The following is a 15,455-nucleotide window of genomic DNA, read 5'->3' as shown; positions in this document are numbered from 1 at the left end:
TTGCATATTTCATTGGAGCAGGGTATCTTTTGCTATTCCCTATGCTAAGATAACAAATGCTTGCTTGAATTATCTATACAGCCATTGTCTTTTCCTGACAGCTGGCTCATGACACAAGTTTGTTTGAGACTTCTAAGCATCTGCACATCTAAAATTACTTATCTCATTTCTGTGTCATCTGGATTATATGCATACGCACAGCATAATTATATGTCCTCGTTTCTCGAGAAAAACTTTTGTACTCTGTAATCTTCAACAACATAAGCAAGATAAATTGACTGACATGAAGGCAGCAAAATAACCATGCTTGATGGGTTAAAAGGCAAGCTGTACACAAATCAGCTTTTGGACGTCTGTTGGCTGACTTTAAATGGTGCAGGATCAGATGTCTTTTGGGCATAGGTTTTTCTACAGTTATAAAAATGGTTAGCACTTCGTATCTCATGGTGTTGAGCACTGGGCATTGTAATACATTGAGCTGAAGTTTTCCTGCTTGTTTTAGCTAATAGCATTTACCTTATTCCTACAGCAGAAACAGAAACATTGTCTACTGGGTATCCTCGTTCCATTCACTCCAGACACAGGGCTAGAGGGAATTCTAATGTAGATTTTCATAGAAAATGATAGCTCTTTTCTCAATTCCTGCCCAGCCTTGCTCCAGAGAGGATATGAGCCAGCTGGCTTCACAAACCATTCATGAAATGCAGACTCCCTCTTCATATTTATTTATTTATTGGTTTCCTCCCCCTCCCCCCCCTTAGTTTTTAGTTTAGTAACTCAGATGCATGGCCAGCAGAGTCACAGATCACAATGGTTGGGGCTGAGCTAAGGGTCTGCTTCCAGATAGCATGACAGTACACTTTGTTGACTACCAACCAGTGCTTCTGCTGCTGAGGAAGGGATAGAGTTGCACTGCAGATGAACCAAAGAAAGGGAATTTCATTAATACTCATTGCTCTCCTTATGCACGGGCCATTTGCAACCAAACATCCCTTCTCAGCCTTCAAACTGGAGAATAAATAAGCACCATGTAGTCCACCTACACATTAAGAGACTCTTAAATTGACTTCCTTGTTAAGATCATCCAATGCCCATTAGTTTTCATCATGGCCTTTAGCTAACATTAAACATCTAACCTCAACCTCATTCAGCCCTTGTACAAGTTATCCTTAATGAAGGTAGCTATAATGTAGGAGATGGCCAGGCTGAGCCTGAAGGAGAGGTCAAGCGTGTCACCAGTCTTGAGTCCCTTTGGCTCCGTAAGAGATCTAAGTCCAGCACATCTTGAATTCCATTGATTCTTTTCTATCACCAATTTGCCTTGACCAATAGCAGTTCAGATTCTTGTAGAGAGTGCTAGCATGCCGTAAATGTGTATTAATTTTAACTGCCTTGATTCGTGATTTCCTATGCTTGATGTAAAACCTTTGTTGGGCATATATAAAAAATAGGTGAGCTTTCTGCCAAAAAGAAGTTCTACATCACCCAGAGAGTGCTATCTATCACTTTGTGCCTGGATACAGCCTTCATAACCAAGATAAATTCAGTTTATTTACAAGGATGAGGAAGTGATTCATTCTACTTTCTGCCACCATCTCAGAACAAGACTAGAGAACAACTGGTACAAACCAGGTAGCAACCAAGACTGTACCTGAGTAAGGAAAGTGGATTTCAGAACCTCAGACAGCCCCTCCAGATTTTCTTTCAACAGTGTCATCAGGCTGCTAAGTTTTATTGAATGTGATCTTCATATGAATGAAGGTTTCAAATTAGACTACAAGACTCAGAATAAACTCTCCTCATTGAGAATTCTGACCTTCTCCTCTAGGAATGCAACTATCTTCATCACCTTTGACATTTACAGAGGCATTTCTAGTGTTGCCCCCAGTCTGAAGGTTCTCTCTAAAGACGGTTATAGCACATTGCATTATTGTATGGAATGTCTTCCCTCAGATGCTAGAAAATACTACATGGGAATTAACCATGAAAGTTCTCTTTTCACAAAGAAGATGGTGTATCCAACCCACAAAGATATTACTGTAGTACAAAATAGGGAGAAATACATATTGGGGGAGCATCAACCAGTGTCCACTATATAGTTTAACCATGTCTCCTTTATTCCTAATTTTTCTCAAGTGTTATTTTGTGGGCTTTCTTTCTGGTCTGTCATTCTGAAACTGCAAAAAGGAGCTACAGTATCTCCTCCCACAGGAAGCGGCATCAGAACTCTTTCTAGGCTAACATTGTCTTGGGAGTGATAAGGAGATTCTGTAGAATTTCCTGTATCCTAAGAGAGCTTTCATGGTAAGTCCAATGTATCATTCCAGGCTGTATTTTCTATTATGAAAACTCATTTATATATATTTGGAAATATCCCTGTATAGCTTCATGTTCTATTTTTACTCTAAAGAATTCAGTCTCAGATCTTTAAGATAAATCTTGTAGGAAAAGTGTGGTAGACATGGAACAGCTTGTTTATTTGACTTCCATTAGATGTATTTGCACCTCACTGTTGACATATGTGACTTTTGAACTTTTCCCATACTTGCGCAGCTTTGCCTTCTGTGTCCAGAATGCAGGGGAAAGTCCAAAAAGTAAATGGATCTTTGTCCTCTTCCGTATGGAATCATGCTGGTCTTAGTTTTGCTGTCCTAACATTAGCTGAAGAGTTTTCCTCCCTCTTGCTTTGACCTTTGCATTGCAGTGTCTGCTACGCTGTGTTAAGGTCAGCTCTGATTCTGAAGGAAGTGTGGTGAGTCAGCAGCAACTTCATTTCCTGCATTGCATCAGAAGGTTCCAGAGCAAGCACAGAGGATGTTCAGAGCGTGGCTTGGCCTGAGTCCCACTCAGGGCTGAGAGAGAGCCAGCAAGACACACATGTCCCAAACTTCTAGAAACTCAGTCTAAGCCTGCAAGTGTTTAAGCCTGCAAGTGCCATTTCGGTGAGATTCATCTTCACAGCCACACTATCAAATTCCTTTTGTTTTCACATCCTCACTGGACAGTGACCTTCCAGAAGACTTCGCCCACATGATTTATACTTTTGTGTAACTTGCTCTGTAATATGTGCATTGTTCCTTCGGGCTGCTTGCCTCCTCAGTACAAACAATATTGCATTTTTATGCAAAATGATTTAGTGAATCATAGCCTCTGGGACTGATGTAAATTCACAAACTACATTTTGAACTTATGGAATATTTTCTAATCCTAGATAAAATGGAGAAACATAACCAAACGGTTGCAGATAAATCACACTAAATAAGTTACTTCATGTAAAAAAAATGTAAGAAACCCTTACAGATCATGTGAAAGAAATTTTTTGAAAACCCAACACATTTCTGTGCTGAAGTAATGAACCCTCAGTGATGGCATCTCTGAGAGATAAGATATCCCTACATAATCGCACTTGTTTTATCTGATCAGTGTTAGAAGGGTGTACCTTTCCTAGCAGATTTGTTTTGTTTCTGGTATTCCAATTAAGTATTGATAGATAGATTTTTTGATATATTGATTTTTTTTAACTGATCATTGAGTTGGGGGTGATATAATGCCTTAATTATTATTTATTATTTTAATTATTAGCTTTGTAGCTAGTAGAAAAGGTACTACAATCCTTGTTCTCCTCCTTACCTGCATTCTAGTTCATATGGAAGCAAATTATATAAAGATAATATAATTTCAAAAGGTGAGAAAATAACTATTATCTGTTAGTTTGCTCTTCACAGCAGCCTGTAGTATGCGTTGAAATTACTTTGCATCCAAAATAGCCTTAATTTGTTTAGATCAGTCTGCCACCTTTTGTATTCCATTCTGTGATTTACTGCTTGCAAACTCTCTGTCCTCTGTTTTTCTTAGTTTGAAGAAAAATGCTGAGGAATATAAAAACTTTCTCACTATTTTGTCACCTATGTGTAAATTGGGCAACTATACAAACTTGTGTTTTTTTAAAAAAAAACCAAGTAGATCTGCAATTTTAATTGGTCCATATGAAAAAGTGACCCTAGCTGTAATTTTGGAATCCTCCTCCCATTTGAAAATTCACTCTCAAATAACAGGAAGGAAAAGTGAATGAATTGAGAGAAAGAGGAAGACTGGTAATATTGTAGTTAGACAGGGTTGAAAAAGAGATGTAAAGAGCAAGATAAGAAATTTAAAGAACAAAAGACAGTATTTGAAATTGGGTATGGATATGATGGAAGCAGTTTGCAAAATTAGAAATATGAAGTGGATGTAGGGAATAGTTATAACATAAACTAGATGTGTTTATATTTATTATATTATTATTTATTTATATTTGTTTTGCTTTTTTCTTCTATCTTAAATGTATTTTGCTTATTTTAGTTTCCCCGCCCCGCTTCATGTTGTAACAGTGCTTAACTGCAAAGAGAATAACATGATAGATATGTATTTATGTGAAATTAACTCATAAAGAGAATGAATATGAGAAGTCAGCAGGAGGATATGCGAGCCTCATTTTCATTCCTACAGTTGGCCTCTGTTTTGGTGTTGCTATCAAATGCAGGAACTGTATTAGGAAGTGGTTTATTTGCACACAAGCTGGAAGAGCTCTTTGAATCAACATTCAGGAAGTGAGGGCGCAGTCAACATACAGTAGCAAGCAAACCAGTGGCCTGCTGTTTTTATCTCCTGGCTCTCGGATGTCCTTTTCGGAACCAGACACAAGCTCTGAGCATGACTTGGAGGTACTACTAGCTTTTGAAAGGGAGCTTGAGGTGGTTGGGAAATCACTTGCACATTCCTCTACTTTTTCCTTGCATCGTTTAATAACCAGAGAGGGAGGCTGTTGTGCCAACCGTATGAATACGGAAGTTAAATGGGAGGAGGAATTTCAAATTAAGTGAAAAATTAAGCTGGAGAAACATTGTAGCACGAATAGAGAGACATGGGTGTGTATCCTGTATCATAAAGTGTGTTTGTGGTTTGAGATCCATGGTGATTTACCCACAAAAGACGTGGAAGTTTGAATTCTTAAACTGCTCTGCATTGGGTGCACATAGCAGATTGGTGACTGATCTAAAATATCTCTGAATATTACAGAATATAAAGACTTAAACATAATTTTGTATGGATCGAGAGCCTCATACAAGACTGGGTGAGGGGCTGCATATCCACAGATTTAATCAGCTCAAATCCCGCACCATATGAGGACAGTACACACACACACACACACACACACACACACACACACACACACACACAATCATTTTGTGTAAATTATTGAGGAGTGGTGGTTAGAGTGGTGTGTTTGGAGATCTCGGTGGATTACAGGATAATATTGAGGGCCATGTGTGTGGAGTTTAAGAAGCAGGAATGATGGCAAACAGGAGCAATAGAGTTATGAGTTTGTTGAGAGGAGCACAAATACTGTGTATTAAGACAGAGAAAGACTACAATATTTTACTGCAAAATATATTTGGTATCCTAAAGTCTTTATATATTGGCTAGAATCATGTATATTATAACATTAGTCTTATCAGAGAGAAAATCTATGCAGGTTTTTGTTCATTTTAGAGCTGTGATGGCGAACCTATGGCACTTGTGCCACAGGTGGCACATAGAGCCCTCTCTGTGGGCATGTGGGCTGTCACCCCAGCTCAGCTCCACTGCACATGCACGCGTGCCTCCCACCACCCAGCTGATTTTTGGGTCTCTTCTGAGTAGGCAGGAGATGCTCAGGGAGTGGCGGGGTGCCCTCCATGGGGCATTGTTGGTCCCAGGAGGCTTCAGGGAGGCATGCTAGGCCCAAAACGGCATGGGGGGGTTGCACACGCATGCACAGGGAGGGCTACCGCAAGCGCATTACATTATGGGTGTGGGCACGCACACACGTGCTGTCGCACACACACACATGCACGAGGACAAAAAGGTTAGCCATCACTGATTTAGATCTGCCTGCATTGTGCCTTGCTCCAAACCTTTTAATGCACTGGCTCTCTTTCCCGCCTCCCATTCACTTCAATGTAATATTTTAGCTATTCCCAATACTGCCTTCTCTGATTCTTTAGGTTTACCCTATTTTGGAAAATGACAATTAATACATAGGAAGAAAAAGGCCCTCCCCTCCCCACCAGTGTTTGGAGCATTGTTTCTTGTTTCATGAAACATGAGAAGACAGCAGCTGCCTGTTGTGTTTTCTAGCCCACTTCTTAAATTCCCTTCAGGTAGTTTCTCACATGTTGATTATGTTATTGAATGAGCTGCGTGAATGCCACTTGACTACACAACTGATTATTTTGGGGTTGTAGTCTGTAGTTGGAGTACTGTGATTGTTTCTGACTTCTGGGGCCAGAAGAATCTACTGCCCTATATTTCCCATTCCAAGTTGGCACCAATTTGTCCAGTATTAGTGACTTTTAATTTTTACTCACTTCCTATTCTTAATTTTGACTTGGAGGTTTCCTGGATTTGTGGCTTCTGCCTAAGGAGTGGATAACACAGCAAGGCTAAGGAGATTTTACTTACAGGCATTTTGTGTGCTGGTTACACCCATTGCTGAACCAGGAGATATTACGCAGTACAGTAGTCATGCCCTGGTCACTTCCTAGCTGGATTTGTGTGATTTCCTCTGTAGGGATTCTTGAGGTCCAACTGGAAATCAAATGCAGCAACTGGGGGTAGTTTTGGGGCATCTATATTTTGCCCATATTACATTGCTGTGTATGAGCTTCTCTGAGTTCCAGGGGTTTTGTTGGGAGAGGTGCATTCAAGGTGGTGGCTATTACCTTTGAAGCCATGCATAGCATGGGTCCAGGTTACTTGGGAGGCTGTCTCTCCTTGAGCGTACCTGTCCATCACATCCAGCTACCGGTAGTTCTCGACTTACAACAGTTTATTTAGTGACCGTTCAAAGTTACAACAGCACTGAAAAAAGTGACTTATGATTGTTTTTCAGTTATAACTTTGGCAGCATTCCCATGATCATGTGATCAAAATTCAGATGCTTGGCAACTGGTTCATACTTATGACCGTTGCAGTGTCCCGGGGTCATATGATTTCCTTCTGACAAGCAAAGTCAGTGGGGAAGCCAGACTCACCTAACAGCCAGGTTACTAACTTATCAACTGCAGTGATTCACATTGTTAAATGCTGTTCATCTAATGGGACCTAGGCCCCCAGAGTTTCAGCAGGCATCCAGCTGACTATCTCTAAGTGATAGTGTTGTATCTTTTGATTTATGATGAATGTATTTTTATGATGACTATGATTTATCATTTATAGCTTTTATGTACACCGAGAGCTTCTGCAGTGAAGACAAATTCCTTGGGTGTCCAATCACACTTGGCCAATAAAAAATTCTGTTCTATTCTGTTCTGTTCTGTTCTTTCTTGCCTTATGGAAGGGCGTGAAAACCTGACTTTTCCACAGATATTGGGGTAGGATGAGGCTGGAGCCTAACAAGAGGGTATATTGCTGTGTGGGAGAGTGTTGCCTTAAGATGCCATGTGTTTTTATTGCAATTAATCGGCTTTTTTCCCTGTTTTTGTATGTGGTTCCTATATGAGTGGTTTTATTAGTCTTTTAAATAAATAAAAATAAAAAGTAACTACACTATATTGACACAATAGAAAAGAATTTGGTTATTATGAAGGTTTGTTTGTTCGATTGAGTCCAGCACCATACAAAAAGTTTTCTTTTTATAATAAATCCTATTAAATACTAAGCACAGATAGGGAGTTGAATGATACAACAAGTTGTGGTTAACTAGAATTGGAAATGAAAGTGTTCAAATTTGTGGCTGTGATATAGAAAGAGAGGGAGAAACAGGAGGTAGCAAAGAGGTACATACATTGTTACTAAGTGTTAACTAATATCTTCATGTATTAAATAACATATTTCTCAGAGTCAGCTACAGGTATATGTGCAAAATACAAAGTGCTGTTTATTGCACTTGTTTATTTTGTAGATTGCTCTAAGCCCCTTTAAGAGGAAGAGTGATAGTAATACTTCTTATCTCAGTGAACAGATGGTAGAAATATTGGTTTTTTGGGGGGGGGGTTCCACCATCTTTAAAAACAAAACAGTATTTTAAAGACAGTGACTAATGAAATGCTGAAGGTAAAAAAGTAAATAAAACAGCATTGGAACAAAATGGAAAAAAGCAAAAAAGAAACAACACAAAAAGCAAACAAAATATAAATGTATTTGGAATCTTAAAGGCAAATACAAAAATTTTACCATCCCCATTAAGCACTTATATTCACAAATAATTTGTAAAGACATAAATCTTGAGATACCATATTTTTCGGAGTACAAGATGCACCGGAGTATAAGACACATCAAGATTTTGAAAAGGTGAATTTTTAAAAAACTTTTTGGACTCAGCAGACTTCCCAAACCCTCTGCACGCCTCATGGGGGGGGGGGTAGCAAAAAGACGGCCCATTTTTTGTGAAAATGGGCCTATTTTTTGCAAAAAAAGTGGGGCATGCATATCCTTTAGGAGGCTTGTAGAGTGCTCCTGGGGGCTGGGGGGAGCAAAAACAAGCAAAAAAACAGGCCATTTTTCATTTGCTTTTGCCCTCCTCAGCCCTCAGGAGCACTTTGCAGGCTTCCCAAACCCTCTGCACATCCATTTTTATGAAGAGGGCTGGATTTGGGGAAGCCAAAAATGCTGTATTCTGTGTATAAGACGCACCCAAATTTTCACCCACTTTTTTGGGGTGAAAAGATGCATCTCGTACTCCAAAATTATGGTAATTCCTATTCCAGCATAATTAAAATACCGCATTGATCAGCTAAGGTTTCAATATAGGCTAACTTGCTGTGTGCAACTATTGGTTTTGATGCCCCACTGCAGGGGTGTCAAACTCGCAGCATCACATTACGTATCATGACTTTCTCCCCCTTCTCTAAACCAGATGTGGCCGTGGCCAGCGTGCGACGCATCTGGCCCACGTGCCGCGAGTTTGCCTTACAGTGTTTGTAAGTATCACAGATCTACTAGATCTCCAAACTGCCCATTATGACTTCTGTAGCCCTAATCTATAAGTCTAAGTAGGAGAACTTTGCCAAGTGAAACAAGATTTTTAATAAGATTGCAATTCAGGGTGGTTGACAGCAGTTGTCAACATCACTATCAAAAGATATCCAGGGTACAGCTGCATGTAGTGTATCCGGAGAAGAAAGGTATGTTTGGATGCAAAAAACCCAAGACAGAAACCAAGATTTCTGGGTTTTATTTTTAGATGGAAAGGGTGATGGGAGAAAATGTAGTTGGCATGGGCCTCAAATTAGATTCTAGTTCTGAGGAGAAAATGAGTTTATAATAGGGATTAAATAGAGTCAAATGTTGTCCTTGGTCCATTTTTCTTTTCCAGTCCTACAGCTAATGCAATTGTGTATCTGTTTCTGTCCTGTTTCTTATTTTCCTAGCAGAAATTCACTATTAATACAATACAATATAGAAGTTAATGAATTATTTGGAATATTTTTTATTAAAATGTAACTGAATTTGGCTCATTAATTCTGCTTGCTTCCTTTAGGCCTGACTGCTGGGAAATTAGAATATTTGTTTCAGCCAATCCCTACCTATGATTAATCTTGACAGAGGTTCTTTAAGGGAAGGCCAGCATCATACTATTATTTGAATTTAGGGTGCTTCAGTAAACCATATAATTTTCCAACTTCCTGCTTTTGATAAACGGAAGAATATGGGAGGAGTAAGAGGAATACATTCATACAAGGGCCATTTATATACATTTAATAATATATCCTCATTAGGCTTATGTTTGTGTAAATAATAATGATTTAGTTTAATAAAAATTAAATGCTAACATTTGCAAATTTGGATTAAATTTAGATTTAGTTTCAACAACCAAGAGGTTGCTTTAAAAGACAAATTTATACATTTAAATCAGGAATGTCAAACTCACGAACTGTGAGCCTGATGCGTCACGTGCTGGCCACGCCCACACCCGGTTTATAAAGGGGGAATGTCATCATATGTCACGTGACACTGCCGTGATGACATGAGCTTGACACCCCTGATTTAAATGAACTGCAGGTAGTCCTTGACTTACAACCACAATTAAGCCCAAAATTTGATGAACAAAGGCAATTGGGGAAGCTGGGTTTGTTTAATGGCCGTGTGACACATTAACAGCTATGATGATTAGTTTAACAACTGCGATGAAAATCAGGTTTGTCAGATGACAACTTATTTGTTGACCACATTACTTAGCAACTGAAATTCCACTCCCAATTGTGATTGTAAGTTGAAGACTACCTATATTGCATTATAGTTGCTATTTATTTAGAGACATTGGTGCTATTCTGCTTATTGCAACTATAATATATTTAGGGAAGGGGGTAAAATTGTTGAGGCGGTTTAATTTGCTCAGTTTTTCCTTTCTTTTGCCTAGTTTATAGCACTAGGATATTTCAAGGCTTTTACAATTTCAGAAAGGAATCAAAGTGACAGAGACAAAGATTAATGTTGGCAGTCAAATGACTGGCATGTAACTTTTTTGCCATGCTTGCTTTGCAGAGTGACCCAGGCAACTGGTCAGTCCTGGAGCACCTGGGTCTGGACCAGAACTCAGATTTTTCAGACACCAGCGTGCAACAGAAACTGGATGAAGAGAAAGAGAAAATTAAACGTGAGATCCGCAAAGAACTGAAAATAAAGGAGGGAGCAGAAAATTTACGCAAGGCTACTACAGACCGTAAGAATCTCTCCAATGTGGAAAACTTGCTCAAGAACTCCAACCGCAAACTGGAGACGTTGCATCACCACCTTCAGGACCTCAATGCACATATTGTCGTCAAGGACCCTGAAGAGCTGGGGGGTGAGTGTGCTAAATTTTGGGGGTGGAAAAACATGGATTAGATATTACAGGGTGCAGAGAGAAGCAGTGATATGGAAAAGGAACTAAAAGAAAATCGCACAAATTCTTGTCAGCTCTCAGTAGAATAGGCACAATAAATTTCCCTAGAAGAGGTTTATGGCAATAGAAAAGCATTCTTAATTTGAGTTTTGGTGGTTTCTTTGGTTAGGAAAGAAACAACCAGCAGCTACACCTTTTTGAAAACTCTTCCGGCTGATAGGGAAATTAGGCAATACCCTGGTAATGTTTGTGTTTGTCTCTGATATAACTGCTGGCACTTCAAAGGAAGCAATTACTTTGCCAAAAACTGTGTATTACTTATTTAATGGGATCTGATAGTATATCCAGATATTCTCCAGGGATTTTGTAGTATATTTTGTGTGTGTGTATTATACGATATGTGTGAGAGCCAGTTTAGTCTAGCCGTCAAGGTACCAAGCTAGAATGAGACTGTGACTTCTAGGCCTGCATAAAAGTTGGCTGGATGATTTTGGCCCAGTTCTCTCTCTCAACCCACAATGTCAGACTCAGGCAACAAGGCTGGTCAGCAAATTCTTGTTGCAACTAAATGTTGGTCCCGCTATCCAAGAAGTAGACCCTTCACTTGTGAGGAAAAGCTAGGAAAAATGGTAGTACCTGTGTGTGCATGAGTATATGGAGCTTGGGAATTTATCTTATCTCTGTGGACTTTCCAACATTGAAAGTAAAGGCACTTACTTGAAACCAAATACTTTGAGATTGATAAAAGTGCAGCTCTGATTTATAAAACATGTCTCATATATAATAAATTCTTCCTATGTGAGTAATAATTCATTTGAATTATTGTTCAAGTTCTTTAACAAATTGAATTTAGTTACAGATAAGTTGATGTGTCCAGCCTATTATTTATTTATTGGTGTATTCATTCATTTTAGCTTATTTATTAGATTTATATCCTGCATTTACTTCAAGAGTAACAAGTGATGTATGGAGCTTTCCCTTTTCCGGTTTTTCCCCACAGAAGCAACCTCCCTTTGACATAGGATGGACCAGTGTTTCTTAATCTTTGCAGTTTTAAGATGTGTGGATTTTTCAACACACATCTTCCCCAAAGAGTCCTCTTGAGCTTTCATGGCTTGGAACTTGAGGTCCAGCATTTCTGACCATTCAGATAATCAAAACAGCTAGCAGAAAGGGGAGGGGATCATTAAAATACATAGATTTAAAAATGTTCAAAGTGCTTTCCATCCCTCTGCTCCAATCTACAGAATCTGTCTTCCCTCTAAAATTTGGGGCTGACTGGTTTTCTCATCTTTGTTTCTTATTCTGGACTGTGACAATGGCTCGTTTTATATGGTAGATTATGAGGGTTGTAGCCTGACAATTTAAAAGTAGTAGCTGTTGAAAGATCAACATGTTACTGTCTAATCAATATATTTTTATTTATTATTATATACAAAACAAATTTATATAGCTGCCCAACTAATACAAAGGTGACTCCAGGCAACTTATAACATCCGTACATCCATCATGTATCTCAAAATCAATATACCTTTATTATTATGCATGCATTTTTATATTTTTGTTAGCTTTCACATTTAAATTTCTATTGAATGAGATCTATCAGCCATTTTTAACATTTTAAAGAAATGAAAAGTATTAATAATCATTTATTTACTGGGTAAAAAGATCACTTAGGTTGTGCTAAGCCCAGATGTAATATCAGCATTTTTATAACTATTTTCTGCCTGGTTCTATATTTTAGGAAAGCATATGAAAATAATTAATGTTATTAATCCAGTTTCAGTTTGCTTCATCTGTTAGAGATGACACACAGTATCAAAACCAAATAATTTCCTTATGTTATAGTTAGCATTATGAAACCTTAATAGAAATAGTTTAGTTGCCAAAGATTGTTTTTAAAAGCTCTTTGTATAAATCTACACTCCGGTTTGTTGGCAAGTGAAACCTGAGAGTTCAGAAGGGCAGCAGACTTGAATGTTTTTTCCTCCCTTGCTTGGGGCTACCCAATTTGGGATGCAAAACACCAGATTTGGATAGTAGCACAGTGACACAGAATAGTCTAACTGCAATCCGGTGGTCATCTGAAACAGATCAAGACAGGAATTAACCTTATGGGACAAAAAGCAGCAGAAAGAATATGCCATCCCCTCTTGAAGTCGTAGAGATTAAGCAAAATCAAGATGGTGTCCCTGAGTTATTTGGGTAGACCTGCCTGTGTTTCTGCTCTTATCTTTCTTGTGGAATCTTGCTCTGCATCTTGTCTTTTAGTAGAGGGTTCAGCAAGGCAAGAACTGTGCTGTACAAAACTAGGACTGCATCATATGTAGAAGCTGCTGAGACTTTATCAAAGAGGAAGTGGCTGCTATTGTACCTGATTCCACTCTAAAATACATGCCACAAAATGGAGGAGGAGAGAAGTTCAGAGACTCAACAGCTGGAGTAGAAAGAGTTTGGTACATGGGTGTGGCAATTTCCTCTTCACTGGTGGAAAAAATAGTAATGATTTTGGGCCCAAACCTCAGAACTCCTGTAAACAAAAACAAGAAACACTCCACTGAACTTTATAACCTTTGGGGAAATCCTGCTGTGGTATATTCTATGCACCCACAGCAGTTGAGAGGAGAGAATTCTAACTAATGCTTGACCATGACTCCATTTACTCCCACAAATTTTGGTATGATGTTGTTGACAACACTGTGCATATTCTGTAGGATTACCTATCCTAGAATCACCCCATAGCTTAAAAGATATGAGTTGTTCCTTTTCTTTAATCAAGACTCTGGTAGCACTTTTTTGAGTAACACATGTTGTTGAAAGTCATAAGCTTTTGGGAGCTACAGTTCACATCAGCAGCTGCCCTTCACTGTTGAAATGAGCTATGTATCCCCCAAAAGCCCTTTTTAAAAACATTTTTATCTTGCCCTTAATACTTTATAAGTAACTCAAGGTGACGAACATACATAATAATGTACTGCTTCCTATTTTCCCCACAACAACAACCCTGAGAGGTGGATTGGGCTGAGAGACAGAGAGAATGGCCCAAAGTCATTCAGCTGGCTTTTATGCCTAAAGCAGGACTAGAATTCACAACCTCCTAGTTTCTAGCCAACACCTTAAGAATTACACCATATTTACACTTTTAAATAAAATTTGTTAATTGGAAAACACACTATAGTGGGACCTCGGGTGCTGACCATAATCCGTTCCAGGACTTTGGTTGGCACCCGATTTGGTTGTGACCAAAAGCAAGATGCATGCGTGCATACCAAAAATAGAAATGGCGTGGAAGGGGAAATCGCTGTGGCAGGGAAAATCACGGCTGTGTTATTCGGCACCCGAGGATGCGTTTGTCACCTGAGTGAAACATTTAGCGGATTTCTCGGTCCGCTAAATTGTTTGTGGTCTGAGCCGTTCGGGACCCAAGGTCCCACTGTACCAGGTTCCCTTTGATTTTTTTTCTACCAGAGGCTACCATGATTCTCTTCCTCTAATGTCTAGAACAGGAAGCTGCTTTTATTTAAAAGTTTTGTTCTAGTTGGCTTCCTTTACTATACAGCAAGTACCCTAACTACCAAGCAGAAAATACCAAGCCATTCTGCCAGTCTTTCTTAAGAATAAGCATCTAATTTCATAGTTAGATTTTTCCTCAGGAAATCAAAAGGACAGAAAACATTAGTTCTGACATTTATGACACTACTGTCTAATGTCGGATCCATAAAATATCGTCTAGGATCCAAAATGTACAGAGATAGAATATAAATTATATAAATGCTCTAATAGTGGTGCCCACAGAATGTAGATAGTATATGTGTTATAAAAACCCTTTCTTCATGGTTTTATTTATTACTTAGTTAGCCGGCCTGCGACCCGAGCCTCTCTGAAGCTGGAGAGCGCTGGGGTGATCCGCTGTGGATCCCCGGTCCTCCGGAGTCTTAATCGGGCGGCTGAAGTGCGAAGGCCTCTCCACGCACTCTGATCGGTGCAGAGGCTTCCTTCCCTCTTGCGCGACCGTCCAGCCGCTTGGGGAGCACGCGCGTGCTAGCAGCGCAGCAAGGCCTTCACTAGCAGCGCTGAGCACATTGGAGGAGAGATGCAGCGCTGGATCTTCTTGGTGAGATGGAAATTGCTAGAGAAAAATGCTAGAGAAAACCTACACTAGAAAAACCTCTAGATTTCCAAAGTGAGGGAGAGTCAGAAAACACTCCTTCTGGGCTGGAGTCTGAGGTTAATTTGGGGGAGCAAGAGGAGGATCAGAGGCGTGGCTTCAAAATATTTTCCTCAGACTCCAGGGCAAAAGGGCTGGGTTAATACCCAACTGTTACTCCTCCCACACCTCACTCTAGAAACTATATGTGTTATAAAAACCCTTTCTTCATGGTTTTATTTATTACTTAGTTATTAATCCAATTTATATTGCTACCTATCTGTCCGAGAAACTCTGTATGGCAGACAGAGTAAAAACTGAGAATTCCATTAAACCTCAAAATAAAATAATACTAGGTTAATTGAATCTTACCATTTTTTCTTGTGGCTTCATTGGAAATGTATTCTTCAGTTGAGAAAATAGTGTGATAAATCCTATTGCTAGATTTGACATATTTCCATT

The 15,455-nt window shown here is 39.2% G+C and overlaps 1 protein-coding gene across 4 annotated transcripts in view; it reads left to right on the top strand.

The window, feature by feature from the left end:
• Window positions 1–15,455, top strand: part of PKN1 (protein kinase N1) — a 79,660-nt gene that overhangs the window by 40,970 nt on the left and 23,235 nt on the right. For 2 of the 4 annotated variants that reach the window (XM_087709731.1, XM_087709732.1), the window contains exon 2: window positions 10,507–10,807. In XM_087709731.1, the coding sequence (XP_087565857.1) occupies window positions 10,507–10,807 (301 nt within the window). Of the gene's footprint in view, window positions 1–4,587; window positions 4,704–10,506; window positions 10,808–15,455 lie in introns of those variants that run through there. The other 2 variants (XM_087709733.1, XM_087709730.1) reach the window with 2 other exon arrangements.

This window comes from Thamnophis sirtalis, unplaced genomic scaffold (genome assembly GCF_051295495.1).
Source record: "Thamnophis sirtalis isolate CommonGarterSnake01/CBP01778 unplaced genomic scaffold, rThaSir2_p1.2 scaffold_3, whole genome shotgun sequence".
Lineage (NCBI taxonomy): Eukaryota > Metazoa > Chordata > Lepidosauria > Squamata > Natricidae > Thamnophis > Thamnophis sirtalis.
The sequence above is the reverse complement of the archived record's forward strand: the minus strand, read 5'-3'. Positions and strand labels throughout refer to the sequence as shown.